This window comes from Leptodactylus fuscus, chromosome 1 (assembly GCF_031893055.1).
Source record: "Leptodactylus fuscus isolate aLepFus1 chromosome 1, aLepFus1.hap2, whole genome shotgun sequence".
Taxonomy (NCBI): Eukaryota; Metazoa; Chordata; class Amphibia; order Anura; family Leptodactylidae; genus Leptodactylus; species Leptodactylus fuscus.
The window spans coordinates 310,721,456-310,744,145 of NC_134265.1; the positions used below are offsets into that span (position 1 = coordinate 310,721,456).

General features: G+C 41.5%; 1 protein-coding gene across 1 annotated transcript; it reads left to right on the forward strand.

Annotated features, from left to right (window-relative positions):
* The first annotated feature begins 17 nt into the window (after window positions 1-17).
* On the forward strand, window positions 18-16,186 carry LOC142184338 (caspase-3-like). Its single transcript, XM_075259144.1, has 7 exons — window positions 18-210; window positions 7,243-7,338; window positions 8,022-8,152; window positions 10,760-10,888; window positions 11,657-11,832; window positions 11,947-12,067; window positions 13,859-16,186. The coding sequence occupies exons 1-7, from the start codon at window positions 131-133 to the stop codon at window positions 14,083-14,085; spliced, it is 960 nt and encodes a 319-aa protein (XP_075115245.1). The 5' UTR covers window positions 18-130; the 3' UTR covers window positions 14,086-16,186.
* The last annotated feature ends 6,504 nt before the right edge of the window (window positions 16,187-22,690 follow it).

Genomic DNA, 22,690 nt, shown 5'->3' on the forward strand with positions numbered 1-22,690 from the left:
TTGCCGAGAGTGAAAGTCGCTGTTACCGCGGCAGTATGTAGTCGTGCGGTAGAGGCTTCATACCAGGGAGAGTTGTTGTTATGTGCGGCCTCAGCCAATAGGAGGCGTCCCCGGGGGAAGCCCCGCCTGTATGATAGACTACACCACTGCAAGCCGCCCTGAACAAGGAGACAAAAAGCTGAGCAACTGGGCGAGGAGCAGTGACTGGAGGTAAGAAGTGCCGCTAATATGTCTGGCCATGTGTCACCACATCACTACTAGCAGGACAGTCATGGCACTTGTAGTTCTACAGATACTGTCTAGGTCATCCTGACACTTGTAGTTCTCTGACTGTAGTAGAAGAGCTGAGTCAGCAGTCACTCCTGGTGACGTCATGGCACTTGCTGTCCTAGGGTTATTAACCAGAAGGGCAGTCATGTCCAGGCTGTGGGGAGACTGCAAGTCCCATGTGTGACGATGCTGGGGCTTATAGTTCTCCACTTCTTGTGGGACACTAGGATCTGTGTAGTCAGCGCAGCCTCTAGAGCCCAGGTCTACAACATGTGGCTTTATAAACTGCAGTCAGACATGCTGGGACTTGTAGTTGTGTAACTGCTGGAGCTACAACTCGAAGCAACAAATATACTGGGGGGAGGGGGGGGGTTCTGGGGTGTCCTCAGGCTTATCAGCTACTGGTATCAGTATACAGCCCCAGCCACTAGTCTATCATCCTATATACCGTGCTCCTATGTAGTGGTAAGTTAGCTTGTATATAATGTGCCAGCAGCTCCAGGGGTAAAGAATGGGAATGGTGTAAATGTAGTGCACACGTCTGACTTGTCACACAACGGGTTAAGTTCTCCAGCTGTTATTGCCTGCATGTCACCCTGCCCTCCTATATATGGCGCAGTGACAGTAACCTCCTGTATGGGAGCTGTTATTGTAGGAGACATTCAGGGGTTGCTTTAGGTAAGGGGGCAATGAACCTGCTGTGACTTGTCTGGGGACATGGGACACGTGATCCTGGGGGAATCTGCAGCTGGTGCTATAGTGCCTGTTCACATGTGACTGTTTATTCGGTGGTCTTCCTGTATGTCTTTGTGTCTGTGCAGTCTTATGTTTCCAGCCTGTAACCGTTGTTTATGTCGATGATTCATGATGACGAGTTTGGTCAAGTGCTTGAAGCTGTTCTGTCTGCCACTTCTCAGGAGGAGACTAGGTCAGCACAAGCTGGATGGCACATTGTGTAGCTCCAGATTTCCCTATACAATACGTCTATGTAAATAAGGACTGCTCACTCATGTGGGTTTTTCTTCCCTGTGTACATGTGTAATAAAATATATATATATATATATATATATATATATATATATATATATATATATCTGGTACTCCCAGCAAACAGCTGATTTCAGCAGCAAAGGCTACCGCCAGCTGCTGCAGAAGTATAGTATTGCCTGGCAGCCGTCTAGAGGAATGTCCATCCATATAGTAGGAATCCCTGGCGGTGGCCGCTTGTATCAAGCCCCATGCTATAAGAGGAATATATATAATCTCGATGAAGGTCAAAGTTGACACTTTTCTGACCTGTGTCAGATAAATGAGGGACCTAAACGTTCATTGGACCCTCTAGGTTCAGTGCACAAAATTTGAAAATGATGCCTGATCCTTAGGACACATTTTATCTTGGGATCCCTGTCACTAAGATGTGTGAAGAAGTGAGTGCTGCTGCAGTGTCTTCACAGAAACTAAACAGAGTACTGTACGTGCTTGGTACCACAGCTTGGCCCCATTCACTCGTATGGGACTGAACTGCAAGCAGGCCATGTAACCAATAAACATGATGTCACGTGGCCCATGAAGTGGAAGCATCTTTCAAGTAACTGGACAACTGCTGATCTTCATTTGAGCTATCCTAAGGACAGGTCATTAACTTATAAAGTATGGGAAACCCCTTTAAAGAGGACCTGTTATGTCCTTGTAGATCTGCAGTATTAGATACTGCTAGAAAATTCATCGCACTGTCATCTTTGCCAGTACCAGAGCTATTGGAGTTGTTAGTTTTGCTAAAACTATCTGTCCAGTGTCAGAAGGGCAGGCCTTTACAGCCTAGCCACATCACTGGGGTTTGAGGAAGCCCCCTCCCCCAACAATACTTCTATTGTCAGGAGGGCTGAGCCTTTCTGCCAGTGGAGGGATATTGTTGCATACTGGCAAAGGGCACAAAAGGTCCTCCAAAGAGTATCTCTATCTCTGAAATACCCCTCATGTCCCTGCATGATACAGACGTGTCTAATGTAATTCTCCCTCTTCCCTGTGGAGGTGCTATAGGTGGATAGAACACTTGATCCTTAGTTTTCCTCCCTACTGATCACTGGGGTACCAGCAAGAGATTCTCTGAGTTCAGCTTATGGTCTGAGGTCTGATAAGACCTTAGCAGATGAATGTTATGGTGTAATGTGCTACAGCATATAAGCATGCCCTCAGGACAGGGTTACAAAGTGGCTGCTGCCATGGGGTGTGGCTGTGGATGCCAGCTACATGGTATTTAATCTTAAGGGTTGCTTTAGTTAGCTATACATGGCTTGTACTGTATATACAGCTGCTCATAAAGCCTGCAGTCCTGTGCGCTCAGAGTCTTCTCTGTTTCCATCGGACTTTGCTTCCTAGCAATAATGGTGTATATATAATATATCCAGTGGAGGCGCTGCCAGTTACTTTCTCTCTATGGTGCTTATTCAGTAATGCACTTTGAGCCTTCCCTGTATTTTGCTTCCACTTCAGCAGCCACGCTCTATCCCTTGTGTTATTTTCCCTTCCCCCTTATGACTGTATATGGAAACCTAGTCTTGTTCACACTGTACCATAAAGCAGCGATCCTGTGTTAACTATTACATACAGCACAAAGTATATAGAAATGAAATGCAGTTTTTTTTTCTTCAATGGTACATTCTTCTAGCAGTACTATGCCCGTGGAGGTGAACCTTGAATGTGTACACACAAAGCCTATGAATAGCTGAATGCTGTGGTGTTTGTCAGACTTGTTTTTCCAGTGTCCTGGCGGTCGGCCTTCATGTAAGGGCTTATGTTGCACTACTGTATACTGTATACTACTCTGCTTTTGTAACTTAGTCTGTAAAAGGAGAGGAGATCTCGGGGGCCTCTGCTTCAGGGTGTGGACTGTTTATATGACTGTGATTTCTTACCCAAGCACAGAAGCTGACTAGGCAAGATACCATCCGGCTGGCAGTGTGTGTAAACAGTAACACGCCTAGAAGTAAAGGCAGGTACTGATACATTATGCTCTGAATGGCGGCTCTAGCGTCCATGGAGGACTCTAATACAGCTGTCACTCAGATCATAGGGAAGGATCGGGGTACAGACCATGCAGATTGCCTCTTGGACAGTTACCATAACAGCGCCAGGGCTAAATAAACCGAGTTCTCAGTTACAGTGTACAACCTGCAGGACCATCACCTGCCCTAGCTGTTTAACCGTTTGTTCACTATGGTCAACCACAGGATCAGAAGGGACTCTCCTGTTTGTTTAGATTACTAGGTGACACATTGGGGACTTTGGGACTCCTGTACAGTCAGCCCTGGGGATTTACAGATCTATAATAACACATGGCATAGTGTATTAGGAGACACAGGTATGCTAATACATTATCTGTATGAAGTCTTCTTTACTGGGTTTACAAAATGTAAAAAAAAATCAGGTTTATTTACACTCTGCATTGCAGTTGTGCTTTGAGCAGAATACGGGGTCTTGGGACTCCCATTTTAGTTATTGGTGGGGCTCTCAGTGCTGATGTACACAGAAACAAATATATTTTATTTATTTCCAGTGGCTTGTACTATTTTATGGCATACAATGCAATAAAAGGCCGCAATGTTGTTTGCACCATGATGTTTTGTGCAAAAATTTTGAGACTTTTTATAATTTTTACAGCCTTTGCCACTTTCTTGAAAGGGGATGTGGTGTTTCTATTATCTTTTAACACAGGAAAGTGACATAACTTTGGCGTACAAAACAAACCTATATACTATTCACTTACAGGAACTTAGTTGTGTGATATTTTATACACCACTTCTTTAGGATGACTAAACCTGGTAAGAGCTGGATGATGCCATGGGATGTAACGTGACATGACATCGCGGCTGCTGCTTGTTGTAGTTAAAGCGTTACATTACGTTTCACGTGCAGATAATAAGAATACATTTTTATTTATAGATCAATGACCTTTATTTTCTGAAACTGGACACCCTCTTTCTTCATTGTGGTCAGTGATGGTCAATGCATACAGGCTCACTATGGTTATGCCTACACACTGGCACATACAGTCCTATGAAAAAGTTTGGGCACCCCTATTAATCTTAATCATTTTTAGCTCTAAATATTTTGGTGTTTGCAGCAGCCATTTCAGTTTGATATATCTAATAACTGATGGACACAGTAATATTTCAGGATTGAAATGAGGTTTATTGTACTAACAGAAAATGCGCAATATGCATTAAACCAAAATTTGACTGGCGCAAAAGTATGGGCACCTCAACAGAAAAGTGACATTAATATTTAGTACATCCTCCTTTTGCAAAGATAACAGCCTCTAGTCGCTTCCTGTAGCTTTTAATCAGTTCCTGGATCCTGGATGAAGGTATTTTGGACCATTTCTTTCTACAAAACAATTCAAGTTCAGTTAAGTTTGATGGTCGCCGAACATGGACAGCCCGCTCTCAAATGATCTGAAAACAAAGATTGTTCAACATAGTTGTTCAGGGGAAGGATACAAAACGTTGTCTCAGAGATTTAACCTGTCAGTTTCCACTGTGAGGAACATAGTAAGGAAATGGAAGACCACAGGGACAGTTCTTGTTAAGCCCAGAAGTGGCAGGCCAAGAAAAATATCAGAAAGGCAGAGAAGAAGAATGGTGAGAACAGTCAAGGACAATCCACAGACCACCTCCAAAGAGCTGCAGCATCATCTTGCTGCAGATGGTGTCACTGTGCATCGGTCAACTATACAGCGCACTTTGCACAAATAGAAGCTGTATGGGAGAGTGATGAGAAAGAAGCCGTTTCTGCACGTACGCCACAAATAGAGTTGCCTGAGGTATGAAAAAGCACATTTGGACAAGGCAGCTTCATTTTGGAAACAAAAATTGAGTTGTTTGGTTATAAAAAAAAAAAAAGGCGTTATGCATGGCGTCCAAAAAGAAACAGCATTCCAAGAAAAACACATGCTACCCACTGTAAAATTTGGTGGAGGTTCCATCATGCTTTGGGGCTGTGTGGCCAATGCCGGCATCGGGAATCTTGTTAAAGTTGAGAGTCGCATGGATTCCACTCAGTATCAGCAGATTCTTGAGAATAATGTTCAAGAATCAGTGACGAAGTTGAAGTTACGCCGGGGATGGATATTTCAGCAAGACAATGATCCAAAACACCGCTCCAAATCCTCAGGCATTCATGCAGAGGAACAATTACAATGTTCTGGAATGGCCATCCCAGTCCCCAGACCTGAATATCATTGAACATCTGTGGGATGATTTGAAGCGGGCTGTCCATGCTCGGCGACCATCTAACTTAACTGAACTTGAATTGTTTGTCCAAAATACCTTTATCCAGGATCCAGGAACTGATTAAAAGCTACAGGAAGCGGCTAGAGGCTGTTATCTTTGCAAAAGGAGGATCTACTAAATATTAATGTCACTTTTCTGTTGAGGTGCCCATACTTTTGCACCGGTCAAATTTAGGTTTAATGCATATTGCACATTTTCTGTTAGTACAATAAACCTCATTTCAATCCTGAAATATTACTGTGTCCATCAGTTATTAGATATATCAAACTGAAATGGCTGCTGCAAACACCAAAATATTTAGAACTAAAAATGATTAAGATTAATAGGGGTGCCCAAACTTTTTCATAGGACTGTATTTGGTGCCTGTAGTGGGGACACATTGTTATGGATTCTCAGGAGGGGGAGCCTGGCTTAAATGTGCCATAAATGTGTCATAAAATTCTGGCTCAAACTGAGCCAACAAAAAGGTGGCATGACCTTAGACTAGAGTCCAGGGATCAGCACCCAGTGGCACTCCGGAATTGTAGTTTCACTATAGCTAGAGTGCTGCAGGATGTCTACTCCTGAACTAGACAGTCTGAAGCTTTCCAAGGTTTAACTTCCAGCACCAGCCTCTGTGATAAATGTACCATATCTTTCAGACTGCCTAACTATTAGTAAATCTAGGCCACAGTCTTCAGTTTTCATTCTATTAGTTTTAATGTCCATTGTTCTCATCCTCCAATGGATCAGAAGTGACAATAAAAAAAAATAGTATCAAAGAAACCTTTAGGCCGGGGCGTTACATAGCGTAAACGTTGCCCTTTGGCCACGGTTGAAACGTTGCGGCAAAAACTGCTGCGTTTTACAGCACATGGAAAGTGTATGGGATTCTAGGTCACCTCATCCACACATTGCAGAATAAAAAAAAATCCACAGCTACATGCTGCAATTCCAAAAACTGTGGGGTTCTTGTTAATGGCAGCATGTGAATTATACCTATGGAAACGCAAACTGTTTTCCTATAGTTATAATGGATGCAGAAAGTCTTTCTCTGTGGACTTTTAAAAAAAAAAAAAAAAAAAAAAATACTGTGGAAAAACCTTTGATGTGACTCTTCCACAGTCTTTGTTGCAGCCCGGAGGAGGCAGAGATCAAAGCGACCTGTGGCGGATCCTGCTGCAGAACTCTTGTCATCCAAACTGATAACAAAAAGCTGAAGGGGCAGAAATGGAAGATGAATTTTATATCCATTTCCTGGAAAGCAGCCCTAATGTTTGATGTGTAATACAGATTGTTATACAGTATATCTTATGGCATTAGGTTTTACCAAATCTATTTTATTCTTCATATATTTGCACAATCCTTAATATAAGCACTGTGTGTAGCTGTGGTGCTGTGAGAAGTGTGTATATATATATTACAATGCGCTCACCATCCCTGGAGATATAGGAGCACTATGGAGACACATTACCTCAGAAAGATGAAGTCATCGGTGGCTGCAGGTCCTGCGGTGTGATCTGAAATCAATCCGTCATGGATGGATAGATGTTTCTTCTGTTTCACACTTTAGTAAAGCAACCATTTATCACATTGGTAGCACTGCCTAATAGAGTATGTTTATTAATGCAGTATATGGACTCCACATTACAGAAGATCCCAAATTGGAAACTACAAACTGTAACATAACTTATTTTTATAGGCTTAAAGAAAGAAGAGGTAGAATGGCAGACACTCAGAATGGTACCCACACCAGTGAAGACAAGACTGATGCCGGATCAAATGTATCTGGCCACCAGTAAGTATATCCCTTTTTATTTTTTTAAATATACAGTATATTCTAGCACTGAGCAAAGGTTTTAGGCTGGTGTAGGAAAATGCTACAAAGTAAGAATGCTTTATTAAAAAAAAAAAAATATATATATATATATATATGGAATTTGGAGCTTGTGTTAAGGTGGAATCTGTCTCCATTCACAGAATTCATTTCTGTGAACAAACTACTGTTACATTATTATTATTTTTTTCTTTCACACCTGTCTAAAATCTTACATCTCTTGTGCCACTTTCAAATAATACGTGAAATCTATGGCAGCTCGGGGATGCCCCTGACTTACCAGGAGGTGTGTAACTTGTCATTAATGAGTCGCATCTTCCGTAGGCACAGGTATTGACAAGACCAACACATTGTCAAGATTCCAACCTCCCGCCCCCATTGGAAAGTCATTTTAATAGGCAATAAAGGGGGTTTCCCACTAAACCACTATTAGTCAGTGCGAGTAGCTGGGAATATGGCTTTTTGCTGGGTGTTTTAGCCTTCCTTGAATGGCCACAGATGTGGTTCAGCCTTACTCAAGCCTTTCTTTCACCATCTATGTATTATGCTATGTACTTTCATTATTAATCATGGTTTTTCTTAGTGTAAAATGTATATTACTTTGTACACTTGCCCATTTTATTGTTCTTTTACCTTATTTCTAGCGCAAATGTGAAAGGTGGCACACTGAAAGATCAGGCATCGAAATTTGCTCATCGATTCTCCTATAGGATGGACTATCCAGAAATGGGATTGTGCATCATTATCAACAACAAGAACTTTTACCCGTCCACAAGTAAGCTAAATAAATGCTAAAACTATAAATTATGCTCTACTCCTTTTTCTTGGTTTTGTGGTTGGGCATGCTTTTCCTTTGTGTCTGTGATATGTTTTCTATTCTATTTTTCACTTCTGTTCCTTTAAGGAATTCCCTGTGTCCACTTCTCATCTGTTCTTTTACTCGCCGCTTCTACTTCTGTATAACATAATTATATATCACACCACTTAGTAACCATGCGCATTGAGCCTCAGTGACCTTTCTCTATATGAGTACACATAGATGCCTATTCAATCATATGGGCACCAGGACTTCTTATACAATTAAATTGCATGGGCTGGGCCAACCAGACTGGGGGACAAAATTCACAGCTATTGATAACTATTGGACCGTCTCGTGTCACACAGTTATAATAAAGAACAGCAGCCTCCCTAACTAACTTTAACTGGTGTAGAAGGAAGGATAATTAGAGACCACCAGCAGACAGATGGTACTGTCTCTAGCTGTCCGTGTGATGCTGTGCGGAGATATCATGGGACTGATAGTAGAGCACAGAGAAACAAAAAGCATCTAAAACGAGCAGGGAGGACGCTACACTGCAAGAAGTAAGGACAGTATCCATAAAAGAGTGTGATCGACAGTCAGGAGAGTAATTCAGGGATGGAAAGTTGTGTTCCTACTGCAGATTCTTTAAGTGGACTTTTCACCTACTCCACCAATTTCATGTAGTTAATTTTGATGCCTGATATGCAAATTAGAGTATCTACTGTGACGTAGGTGATCTTATGGAGGAGTAGTTAACAGGCTGTGATTCTGGGCAGACAGTATCAAGCTCAGAATCATGCCCCCTTGTCTGCTCTGGCCTAAGACCACCCACCTGACAGTAAAGAGTCTAAAAAGCATTATAGCCACCAAAACTTCCAGCACTAATTGCTTGAGAGCTGTGGGGGCTACAGGCAAAATTCTAACTGTGCCAAAGTGATGCCTACTAAAGGAAGCGAAGCACTGGAGGTGGCGAAAGGGCCTCAATAGTGACCTGAACAAAAAGAAACACTTTGGCCCATATTTGCTAAAAGTAAGCCAGTCCGAAAATATGCAAGGTGTGGCAGATGCTGGGTGACAAATCTGGTGTTTCTTCCCTAGGCTGCGTTTAGTTGACTGTCTTTGAGCTAGCATTTTATAAGACAACTTTTGCACATTTTAAGATCTGCACATTTCTTGGAGAAGCCAGAACCACATGTCTAGCATGATTCAATGAACGGGAAGAGAAGTCTGCATCACGCCGTGTCTCCTTAAAATATTCCTTTTATCCATTATGCTTAAAATATAGAACCAAAACATACAAAACGTGATGGCAAGAACAGCTTGAAACACAAAAAAAGTGATATAAAAACTGCTGATGTGTTTCGGGGTACACCACCCCTTAATCATGGCATACTCTTGTCTAGCATGTTGGAAAATTATAAGCTAAACTAGATGTGCCAGCATCTAGCTGTAACTAAAATAATAAACCTAGGCCATTCATTTCTTTACTTGTAGTGTATAGAAAAACATCATATAACATCATGTATTATATAAATGTATACACCAGACGTTTTCATAGCACAATATTGGGCATAAGTGTTGGAGGAAGTCGTGAAAAAACCTCTTTAAATCTCATCTCCTCTCTAAAGATGTTTGGAATTTTTGCACACAATTGGAGTAATTTATTAAGACTGGTGTTTCATGCCCCAGGGTTAATCCATTCCACCAAAGGCACTAGAAACGCCAGAATTATCAAGAGGCGTCCTGTGTGTTTGAAATTGAAGTAGACATTGGGGACTGGCATAGATTTCTGTTATAATATGCGCCTGTTGTAGTATTATTAATAATTAATTAATAATGGATTATCTTATTATTTATATAGGACCATTAATTCCATGGTGCTTTACATTTGGGGGTTACATACAGTACACAAAATATATAGACAAATATAATACTATCAATGACCGACTGGCACAGTGGGATAGAGGGCCCTGCCTGCAAGGGCTTACAGTCTGAGTGTGTAGCGTAGTGTATGTGACTGTGCTACCTCTGTTCCTTTATGAGATGAGCCACAATCACGGGGTGTTAAGATGTTATCATGATAGCCAGGAGTTTAGTGAAGGCCCACATGCTGGCCGTCTTGGTACACTGTGACACTTATGGAATAATACTAGGTGGCACAGGTACAGTACACTGCAATACAGAAGTAGTGTAATGTACAAGTGATAAACGTTTAAAACACCCCCTCCATAATTTTTTATTTTTATTTTATTTTTTTTTTCATATGGAAAAAAAGCTAAACAATTTGAAAATACAATTTAAATAGTGCCATTAAAGATACAACTTACTCCACAATAAACAAGCCCTCATAATACCTAGAAGAATAAAATGTTATGGCTTATGGAAAGTAAGGGCAGTAGGGACGGGACAAACTTAAGCAATCCAGGAACGTCAATTACTAGCCAGGGATGCTTATACAATTGTGGGGCCAGCCACAGCTCCTGGTTTCTAAAGATTGTGGCACATTTTGATTGTTTTTGTGTCCTCATTATTATTCCTGCTTTGGGGCTTTGTTTTCAAGCTAAAATGTTTTGTCTGTAGGAATGGGAATGCGGAATGGAACGGATTTAGATGCAAACCGGCTGTATCACACCTTCAAGTCCCTGGGCTACAAGGTTGAAGTTTACAACGATCAAAAGTGTAGTGATATTTATGGACGTCTTAAAAAAGGTAAGTCAGGGATGTCATTTCATCTTTGAGTTTTTATTTTATTACTTTTTTGAGTGATCCAGCTTGACCACTACACAGTGTAAGATGCTGTCAAGCAATCCATTAGGACTATTATAAAGGCTACTGTATATATATTCAGTGGCATTTGCCACGTGTCCAAAATGATATGCTGTGTACAGTATTTTTACTTACAGTTTCAAAAATAAAAGTGCAGTAGACTATACTTTGCTATACAGTGGTAGGGTATAGCGATTCATATGCCAATGGACACTATTTTGGCTTACTCAAGTTGGACAGTGCCCACTATTTATCTTCTGCAAAAATGTTAGGCAGGTGTGGAAAAGTTTCTGCGAAGTAATAATGCTTAGAACAATAGAAGTGTTCCAGGGCTATGTAATAGGGAACTATTTTGACTGGAGTTAGAGTAAAACCAGTTGGTGTATGTTCACACAGCAGATAATGGAGAGTAATTCCTCCTTCATTTTCCGCTGCTGTATAGTCAACGTGGTTCCTGCATCAGCATCCCATCGTGGCTTTCTACAATGTTGTGGCATTTCAGGCCGGAGATGATGACTGTGTCCTGTGACGAGAGTATTAATTTTAAAGGGGTTAATATAGATGTCCTATCCTTAGGATGGGTCATTAATATCAGGAGTGGGAAGGGGGGTGACTTAGTCTAAGCAACTTTAATGCTTAGTTAAAATAAATTTAGCTGTGTCACCATTCTTTTCTGATTATATAATGGTATATTTACTATTTTGCATGCAGTATCTGAGGACGACCACAGCAAGAGAAGTTCATTTGTGTGTGCACTTTTGAGTCACGGAGAGGACGGCAAACTCTATGGAGTGGATGACTGTCTGCCTATTAAGAGTCTGACAAGTCTTTTCCGAGGTGACCGATGCAAGACCTTAGTGGGCAAACCAAAATTATTCTTCATCCAGGTAACTTCCTATCATATTCCTTTACTCTAAGGGCCTTGTAATACCCCATATTGTATTATGTATGGCAATTTCACTTCATTTTACAAAATCGCTGCTATTTTTGTTTCCCTACAGGCTTGCAGAGGTACTGACCTAGACCCAGGCGTTGAAACAGACAGTGGCAATGAATCATCTGAACAAACATACAGAATCCCAGTTGAAGCTGATTTTCTTTATGCCTACTCAACGGTCCCAGGTATCTAACTTTTCTATAACATTATTTTTGCAGTTACAGTGACAGTATAATAAAAAAAAATTTAAAAAAAATGTAGGACGGCGTTGGCACATGTAGCATATTCGGATGGCAAGGGTGGCTCCTTCTGCTATACTGTATAATGTACATCAAAAGAAATAACCCTAGTCTTAGAGATGAGAATTGAAGAAAACTCACTTTTCACAATACAGAATTAGAATTACAACGATTAATCCAAAATGATACATCATACAGGAAGTAAGAATAAAAGGAATGAAAAAGGGGTGGGTGTGCTGTAGAACAGGCGGGGAGGGGGAACACTCTGCCACAACCATAAATTAGAGCTGTAGACAGTACGGGGACCAGTGAATAATCTTTCAGTTTTCTAATGTTATGAGGCCTGTGTTCCTGGGATAAATCCTACTTGATTTGAGTATACTAAGCAAACTGTTCAATTGAGAGGCCAGGATGGAGGAAAAAAATCTTAATGTCTAAATTTAGAAGTGATATGGGTGTATAAATAGCAAGGGAATGGTTATCTGAGGAGTATTGTATTGCATATATGCTATACTGCATACTCCCCCTCCCCTTCCTATTTTCAGACATTTGTCATATGTTAGAACCCTTCCCGGCCGTGGAAATTTAACACTGTCGGCTTTCCCATTATGGGCCCTGGGGAAAGAGACATCTGTGCATTTACTGATAACTCTTCACTGTCAGAAGGGCGTTCCTGACAGTCTAACTGGGAATGCCCCTCCTGACAGTACTTCCGTAGTGCTACACTGTGAGGGGACATTCCTTGCCCAGCCATGACAATGAGGTGAAAAATGCCCCCCTCCTAACAGTACATGCTTCACCACTCAGCATCATGGCTGGGTGGTAAGGGACACCCCCTCTGACAGTACAGCGCTATGGACACTACAGTCAGGACCAGCCCTTGGAACAGTTAGACCGTCAAGAACGCCCTTCTGACAGTGAAGAGGTATTGGTAAATGCACTAATATCTCTTCCCCTGGGAAATTCAATGCACTGTCAGCTTTCTGGCAGTATATAAAACCGCATGTGCCCAAGGACATGAAAGGTCCTCTTTTAAGTATTTCACAGCATTTCAATTATATGGAAAATGCCAGCATCTCCGTAGGTATAATGGAGGCACTGGAAACTCATCACAGGATTTTACCTACATTGTTTTTCACAGAAAGTCTGCAGATACGTTTCCACTGCGGTCTTTTCTGGTGCATTTTTTTTGGCTGTGGCTCACTACCTGGTTTGTTGGCCTTAAAGAGTTTTTGTTTACCAAGGCATAAAGCCACAATGGAAAAAGCTATTAAAACAACCATGTGTGAACACTGCCTATTATACATACAGTAAGGGTTAGTTCAGACTGGGATTCTGCATGTGCACATTCTATCGTGGCTGCCATGAGGGGATGCCAGTGCAGTGCACGGCATCCTGTCACAGCTTTCTGCTCCGGATTAGGCCCAAATGAATGGGCCTAGTCCGGAGGGTGCTGACTCGAGGTGGATGTCTGAAGAAAGGGCTGCTCTCCTTTTTTCCGCTAGCGGTCTACATATACCAACATTGTGAGGGGGCGGGTTTTGAGCAGGATTCCGTGCTAAAATCTGCCCCCTCTTGCCCTGTGTGAACTAGCCCTAAAGCACGCAGTCCTTGAAATTATTTTTACACATTTATACCTTCACAATACTCTATTCCCTAAGAAGGTCAACATTTTAGATTTTGTGTATGATACACATGTGACTAATTGGTATTCATGTTTATTTTAATCCTTCCTAGGATATTATTCCTGGAGAAATACAGTGAATGGCTCCTGGTTTATTCAGTCTCTTTGTGAAATGCTTAAATTACACGGCAAAAGCCTTGAACTTGCACAAATCCTGACATGTGTGAATCACATGGTGGCTCTGGAATTTGAGTCGTGCTCAAACCAGATAGACTTTCATGAAAAGAAACAGATCCCCTGTGTGGTGTCAATGCTCACAAAGGCGCTGTACTTTCCATAAGTCATGAAGCAGCCGCCGTTATCGGCATACTCGAGTGTCCCTTCATTCCGTACACAGAAGCATCAGCAGGAGTTTTACACGCCAACAGATGTATGCAAGCAAGGATCCTGCAACAAGGCCTGATGGCGACCATGAGCAGGATTTATGTTCATTTAAAAGGGATGCAGTGATATTGTGAAATGGACTCTGTACACCTCGCATGATGCCGTTTATTTGTGCATGTGTTTTTGTAGTGTTTATTCACTTAGATACAATTAAGACAGTCCTGGTTTTTACTCTGCAATGGTCATTTTCTGTGTTTTCTACCAACAGTCGTCTGTAGCATCAGGGAATACAAACTATTTTGTAAGGTTAAGTTACTTTATATCTTTGTCAATCTTGAATAATTGCCAATACTTGAGCTGTGCAGGCGCAGATGTGAAACTCCTGTCTTCAGCCACAGTATATTCCTTTTAATAATACATTTCTTCAGTACAGGGTGGCACAGTGACCTGCATGTTTTAGCATTACGTGTTAAGCAGAAATGTACCCGAAACCTGCACCAGTAATTTGTGTGAATGTAGAAATGTTTTCTTATTACCATTCATAAGGGCTTAGCACTCCAAAAGTTGCTGTGTATATACAAAATGTATACTTGAATTGTGAATGATTTTTTTTTTTTTTTAAGACAATTTCTAATCCATAATATATATCCAGAATAGCCACTGATAAGCACATCGCCTGTTTCATATGGCTACACATCCCTATTCCTAGCAAGGCTCTTATGTACAGAATGATAAGTCTTTGGTCCCTGGCATGTAACGCATCTACTGGGAACAATTAAAAAGGGTTTTCTAGGCTAAAATTGTTGATGAGCTATCCTAAGTTTAGGTCATCAATTTCAGAGCAGTGACAGGCTCCCCTACCGATCAGCTGTTCTCAGAGAATGGAGAAGGACGCAGACAGCTACGTTCTGTGTAACAGCCAGACTAGTGTATTGCAGATCAGCTACCATTCACTCAGTTCATTGACTGTACAGAGAACAGAGCTGTCTGCTTCCTGATCCATTCTCTGAGAACAGCTGATCTGTTGGGGTTCCAGGTCTTGGACTACCACTGCTCTGAAATTGATGAAATATACTTTGGATATGTCATCAGTTCTGGCACAAAGAAGCCTCTTCGTAAATCAGTCGCGCCCTTTATTAAGACTGTCATACAAACGCCAGTCTTAATAGATCTGCCCCAATGTGTATTGCCTTCTTTATTCTTTGTAGCGATCTGGTGCTACAAAACATAACACCTTAGGTGATATTCACATTCATTTGATTCCTTTCTGAATCTTAATGGAGGCTGCTAAAATTCAGGAACAAATTAATGGAACTTAATTTTAGTTGCAGAAATTTTTTAATGACTCCGCACTGTGTGACCATACTCCTACATAGAGAGTGTGGTGATGCTGAACAGAAATTAAAAACTTCTAGCAGGACATTCTTTGGTTCAGATGAAGTCTGCGCAGAAACTTTATTTGGCAATTTGTCAGAAATACTTTTGGATGTGTACCTGCTATGTATACTACTCTATAGGTGTACAGTGGCAGAGGTCAGCCATATGGTCCAATCACTGAAAAATAGTATACTACGCAGTATATGGCTTCTTTACATTGGCTTCTGGGAAGTGCAGTTTGATGCACTTTCCTATACTGTTAAGTCTAAATGCAGACATGTAGCAGTGGCTAGAAGGGCATTATGGCTATCTCTGACATACACGGTGAGAACTTTTCTCAGCATATACATCAAACATGAGGCTCAATTGCTGTGTGCTCAGGACCTTTCTGACTTTCTTTATAAAGTTATTGCAGCTTCTGTGCACAAAATATCTACACCCCTCGTATCATGTATACTCTGGGAATAAACCACGACGTGAGAAAACACACTGCAATAGATTCTGAAATGGGATGTACAATTGACTCCCTGCTATGTAAATATAGATTGATGGATTTGTTAAATATATAGGTCGACCTGTTAAATAAAACACATTTCAAAAAAATTGTTCTTGTGATACATGTGCACTTTGGTTTTATGGGAGCTTGTGTGATCTATGTATGAATAAACACAATCTACTTACATTTCTTGTACTGTGGTACATTGTCTTGTTGGCTTTATGAAATACATTTGTATATGAAGTTTATCCCATCTGGCAGCTGGCCCAGAAAGGTAATTATATTTTATATCGTGTTGTCAACTATTCTCATGAGAAAACATGGCCGGGTGACTTATACTGTAAAAGAAAAATTATGCCATACTAATGCCAAATCTCCTAAAAGACCTGGTTTCCTGGCATTGTCCCACTCGGTCCTGGATAGGGTGTATCCACTCAGTCAAATTGGTTACCCTGCCCTGCATCCAAGTATTTTTTCCGCACCCTTCCAACTCCAGGGTCTTCAGCTTCCCTAACTATCCAGTAAACTGAGATTATCAACTTTTATTTGGGCCTCAAAAAAGCTGTGAATAAATTGACGTGTGATGTACTTCCACAATAGGTTGTGAAGACTGTCCCCCATTTATATAGATATTATATAGCCGCCCCCGATCTCTCAACTTACCGCCATTTATAGTGAACACGACCACCCCCAATGGGTAACTCTGGAATCTGCATTGGTGACTCCATGGGCCACACTCTACCAGCTGATGCTAAAGATGCCCCCCTCCCACAGTACTCATCTATGGACGAGTACTATCAGGAGTAGGGGAGGCGTCCCTCTCATAGTACAGTGCTATAGACGCTGTAAGGAGGGGCGATCCTCACAGACTGTCAGAAACGCCCTTCTGATGGTGAAGAGCTACGGTACCGCACCGAAAGCTCTTCAGCGGGGGCACAGAACGGGAAAGCCAACAGTGCGCTGAATTGCGCGCACTGTCGACTTTATAGCGGTGTATTAAACCGGATGTGCCCCAGGTGTTGAGGTCCTCTTTAATCATGTCACTGGATTGCGTTCCCTCTTACATCCCCCCCCCCTCCCCTCAGGTGACTCCCTAGACATCAGCTCTCATTGCCCATGTACACTGTAGCCCTCTTCTTCCCCATGATTTAGGCTGTTTTTATTTTCTCCCTATTGATTTCTTTAACTGTACGTACAGTGGGGCAAAAAAGTATTTAGTCAGTCACCAATAGTGCAAGTTCCACCACTTAAAAAGATGAGAGGCGTCTGTAATTTACATCATAGGTAGACCTCAACTATGAGAGACAAACTGAGAAAACAAATCCAGAAAATCACTGTCTGATTTTGTAAGAATTTATTTTCAAATTATGGTGGAAAATAAGTATTTGGTCACCTACAAACAATCAAGATTTCTGGCTCTCACAGACCTGTAACTTCTTCTTTAAGAGTCTCCTCTTTCCTCCACTCATTACCTGTAGTAATGGCACCTGTTTAAACTTATCAGTATAAAAAGACACCTGTGCACACCCTCAAACAGTCAGACTCCAAACTCCACTATGGTGAAGACCAAAGAGCTGTCAAAGGACACCAGAAACAAAATTGTAGCCCTGCACCAGGCTGGGAAGACTGAATCTGCAATAGGCAACCAGCTTGGATTGAAGAAATCAACTGTGAGAGCAATAATTAGAAAATGGAAGACATACAAGACCACTGATAATCTCCCTCGATCTGGGGCTCCACGCAAAATCTCACCCCGTGGGGTCAAAATGATCACAAGAACGGTGAGCAAAAATCCCAGAACCACGCGGGGGGACCTAGTGAATGAACTGCAGAGAGCTGGGACCAATGTAACAAAGCCTACCATCAGTAACACACTACCCCGCCAGGGACTCAGATCCTGCAGTGCCAGACGTATCCCACTGCTTAAGCCAGTACATGTCCGGGCCCGTCTGAAGTTTGCTAGAGAGCATTTGGATGATCCAGAAGAGTATTGGGAGAATGTCCTATGGTCTGATGAAACCAAACTGGAACTGTTTGGTAGAAACACAACTTTTCGTGTTTGGAGGAAAAAGAATACTGAGTTGCATCCATCAAAAACCATACCTACTGTAAAGCATGGGGGTGGAAACATCATGCTTTGGGGCTGTTTCTCTGCAAAGGGGCCAGGACGACTGATCCGGGTACATGAAAGAATGAATGGGGCCATGTATCGTGAGATTTTGAGTGCAAACCTCCTTCCATCAGCAAGGGCATTGAAGATGAAACGTGGCTGGGTCTTTCAACATGACAATGATCCAAAGCACACCGCCAGGGCAACGAAGGAGTGGCTTTGTAAGAAGCATTTCAAGGTCCTGGAGTGGCCTAGCCAGTCTCCAGATCTCAACCCTATAGAAAACCTTTGGAGGGAGCTGAAAGTCCGTGTTGCCAAGCGACAGCCCCAAAACATCACTGCTCTAGAGGAGATCTGCATGGAGGAATGGGCCAACATACCAACAACAGTGTGTGCCAACCTTGTGAAGACTTACAGAAAACGTTTGACCTCTGTCATTGCCAACAAAGGATATATAACAAAGTATTGAGATGAAATTTTGTTACTGACCAAATACTTATTTTCCACCATAATTTGCAAATAAATTCTTACAAAATCAGACAATGTGATTTTCTGGATTTGTTTTCTCATTTTGTCTCTCATAGTTGAGGTCTACCTATGATGTACCGTATTTTTCGGACTATAAGACGCACCGGACCATAAGACGCACTAAGGTTTTAGAGGAGGAAAATAGGGAAAAAAAAATTTTAAGGAAAAAAAATTGGTGAAATATTTAATAACCTAATAATATAATATTTCACCAATGTAAATAGAACCGGGGGCTTTCGGACACAGGGATACCAAATGTGTATGTGTTTCACAGTAATGTTTTTGTTTTATATGTATTCTAGGGATATGGGGGTGATTTGAACATATATCTATATCTATCTGTCTATCTATCTATCTATCTATCTATCTATCCATCTATCTATCCATCTATCCATCTATCCATCTATCTGTGTCTGTCTGTCTTTCTATCTATCCATCTATCTATCTATCTACCTATCTCCTATCTATCCATCTATCTGTCTGTGTCTGTCTGTCTTTCTATCCATCTATATCTAATCTATCTCATCCATGGAAGTGAAGCTATGCAAGAAGAGAAAAAGGGGCGGGCCAGACGGGTGAAGGAGGTGTGGTTTTCTAAGCAAACTTGAAAACACACCTCCTTCTCCCATCTGGCCCGCCCCTCCTTCACTGCCTCTCAGATCTGGCTCTTGCAATGAAGCCACACAGGCAGGGAAGTAGGGGCGGGCCAGACGGGTGAAGGAGGAGTGGTTTCAAGCTTGCCGAGAAAACCATGCCTCCTCCTCCCGTTTGGCCCGCCCCTCCTTCCCTGTCTGTGTGGCATCATTGCCGGAGCCAGATCTGAGAGGCAGTGAAGGAGGGGCGGGCCAGATGGGAGAAGGAGGCGTGGTTTTCTCGGCAAGCTTGAAACCAGGCTTCCTTCACCTGTCTGGCCCGCCCCTACTTCGCTGCCTCTCATATCTCGCTCCTGCAAACATGCGACACAGACAGGGAAGGAGGGGCAGAGCAGGCAGGCACCGTGCTGCTCTCCGTGCTGCTCCTCATAGACAGGACACAGACGCTGCACACGCTGCATTCGGTCTATAAGACGCACACACATTTTCCTCCCATATTGGGAGGAAAAAAAGTGCGTCTTATAGTCCGAAAAATACGGTAATTAATTCACACAATGGGACTGAGGGCCCTGCTTACAAGAGCTTACAATCTATGAGGTTGTATATCAGAGGATTAAATATTGTGTGAAAGTGGAGCCCTCACCTTTTAGTAAGTGACCCTAGATAGGCAACATTCTTAGGTACTGACCCAGGATTGGCTGTGTAGCTCTTTTGTCTATTTACTTTGGTTTGTGTGTCCTACTGTGCATTTTATTATGTGAAGAGCTCAACGGAAAAATGGCCTAAGTCCAAAAATCAATATTGTGAGAAAAACGAAATTTAAAGTTTTAGCCTAAAGCAAACGGGCATTTTTGTGGAATATATCTATCCAATGTAATCAGCTAATGAACACCGGTAATCCTAATCATAAATTGTATTATTTATTTAAAAAAAATTGCAGCTTCATGTATAAATATTATTTATTTAATATTATTAATTAATTACTACTATTATTAAACGATGATGAAGAAGAATTACCTGCCTCCCTTTTCGGCGCTAAATACAGTCCTATGAAAAAGTTTGGGCACCCCTATTAATCTTAATCATTTTTAGTTCTAAATATTTTGGTGTTTATAACAGCCATTTCAGTTTGATATATCTAATAACTGATGGACACAGTAATATTTCAGGATTGAAATGAGGTTTATTGTACTAACAGAAAATGTGCAATATGCATTAAACCAAAATTTGACCGGTGCAAAAGTATGGGCACCTCAACAGAAAAGTGACATTAATATTTAGTAGATCCTCCTTTTGCAAAGATAACAGCCTCTAGTCGCTTCCTGTAGCTTTTAATCAGTTCCTGGATCCTGGATAAAGGTATTTTGGACAAACAATTCAAGTTCAGTTAAGTTAGATGGTCGCCGAGCATGGACAGCCCGCTTCAAATCATCCCACAGATGTTCAATGATATTCAGGTCTGGGGACTGGGATGGCAATTCCAGAACATTGTAATTGTTCCTCTGCATGAATGCCTGAGGATTTGGAGCGGTGTTTTGGATCATTGTCTTGCTGAAATATCCATCCCCGGCGTAACTTCAACTTCGTCACTGATTCTTGAACATTATTCTCAAGAATCTGCTGATACTGAGTGGAATCCATGCGACCCTCAACTTTAACAAGATTCCCGATGCCGGCATTGGCCACACAGCCCCAAAGCATGATGGAACCTCCACCAAATTTTACAGTGGGTAGCATGTGTTTTTCTTGGAATGCTGTTTATTTTTGGACGCCATGCATAACGCCTTTTTTTATAACCAAACAACTCAATTTTTGTTTCCAAAATGAAGCTGCCTTGTCCAAATGTGCTTTTTCATACCTCAGGCAACTCTATTTGTGGCGTACGTGCAGAAACGGCTTCTTTCTCATCACTCTCCCATACAGCTTCTATTTGTGCAAAGTGCGCTGTATAGTTGACCGATGCACAGTGACACCATCTGCAGCAAGATGATGCTGCAGCTCTTTGGAGGTGGTCTGTGGATTGTCCTTGACTGTTCTCACCATTCTTCTTCTCTGCCTTTCTGATATTTTTCTTGGCCTGCGACTTCTGGGCTTAACAATAACTGTCCCTGTGGTCTTCCATTGCCTTACTATGTTCCTCACAGTGGAAACTGATGGGTTAAATCTCTGAGACAACTTTTTTTATCCTTCCCCTGAACAACTATGTTGAACAATCTTTGTTTTCAGATCATTTGAGAGCGGGCTGTCCATGCTCGGCGACCATCAAACTTAACTGAACTTGAATTGTTTTGTAAAGAGGAATGGTCCAAAATACCTTTATCCAGGATCCAGGAACTGATTAAAAGCTACAGGAAGCGACTAGAGGCTGTTATCTTTGCAAATGGAGGATCTACTAAATATTAATGTCACTTTTCTGTTGAGGTGCCCATACTTTTGCACCGGTCAAATTTTGGTTTAATGCATATTGCACATTTTCTGTTAGTACAATAAACCTCATTTCAATCCTGAAATATTACTGTGTCCATCAGTTATTAGATATATCAAACTGAAATGGCTGTTGCAAACACCAAAATATTTAGAACTAAAAATGATTAAGATTAATAGGGGTGCCCAAACTTTTTCATAGGACTGTATGTGCAAAAGTCGATTTAGAGCCTTTTAAACAATAAGACAAAGTTTTTACACTAATATAAACAACAGACCGGAAGTCACGATTTCAATGAAAAAATGACCAACAAGAGTGAAGTAAGTAAGTTTGTATTGGACTTAGGCCATTATTCCATTGAATGTAAATTCTTCTGCATTGAAATATATGGACTTAGGTCATTAATCCTAGGTACCTTGTAAACCCAATGCATAGAACGAGGTACAAAGAAGCTTTCTAGGTAATAATTTGAAATATGACAAAATGTGGACTTAGGCCATTTTTCCGTTGAGCTCTTCATGTGTATTGCCCATACAGTATTGGCCAAAAGTATTGGCACCCCTGCAATTCTGTCAGATAATACTCAGTTTCTTCCAGAAAATGATTGCAATCACAAACTCTTTGGTATAAATATCTTCATTTATTTTGCTTGCAATGAAAAAACACAAAAGAGAATGAAAAAAAAAGCCAAACCATTGATCATTTTACACAAAACTCCAAAAATGGGCCGGACAAAAGTATTGGCCCCCTCAGCCTTATACTTGGTAGCACAACTTTTAGACAAAATAACGGCGAACAACGGCTTCCGGTAACCATCAATGAGTTTCTTACAAGGCTCTGCTGGAATTTTAGACCATTCTTCTTTGGCAAACTGCTCCAGGTCCCCCCTGAGATGTGAAGGGGGCCTTCTCCAAACTGCCATCAAGAGATCTCTCCACAGGTGTTCTATGGGATTCAGGTCTGGACTCATTGCTGGCCACTTTACAAGTCTCCAGAGCTTTCTCTCAAACCATTTTCTAGTGCTTTTTGTAG

Bases quoted from the DNA above. Each gene is read 5' to 3' on its own strand.
- LOC142184338 (XM_075259144.1), top strand. From the start codon at position 131: ATGATAGACTACACCACTGCAAGCCGCCCTGAACAAGGAGACAAAAAG. The intron at 211-7,242 runs GTAAGAAGTGCC...TTATTTTTATAG, and splicing joins GCGAGGAGCAGTGACTGGAG to GCTTAAAGAAAGAAGAGGTA. The intron at 8,153-10,759 runs GTAAGCTAAATA...TTTTGTCTGTAG, and splicing joins GAACTTTTACCCGTCCACAA to GAATGGGAATGCGGAATGGA.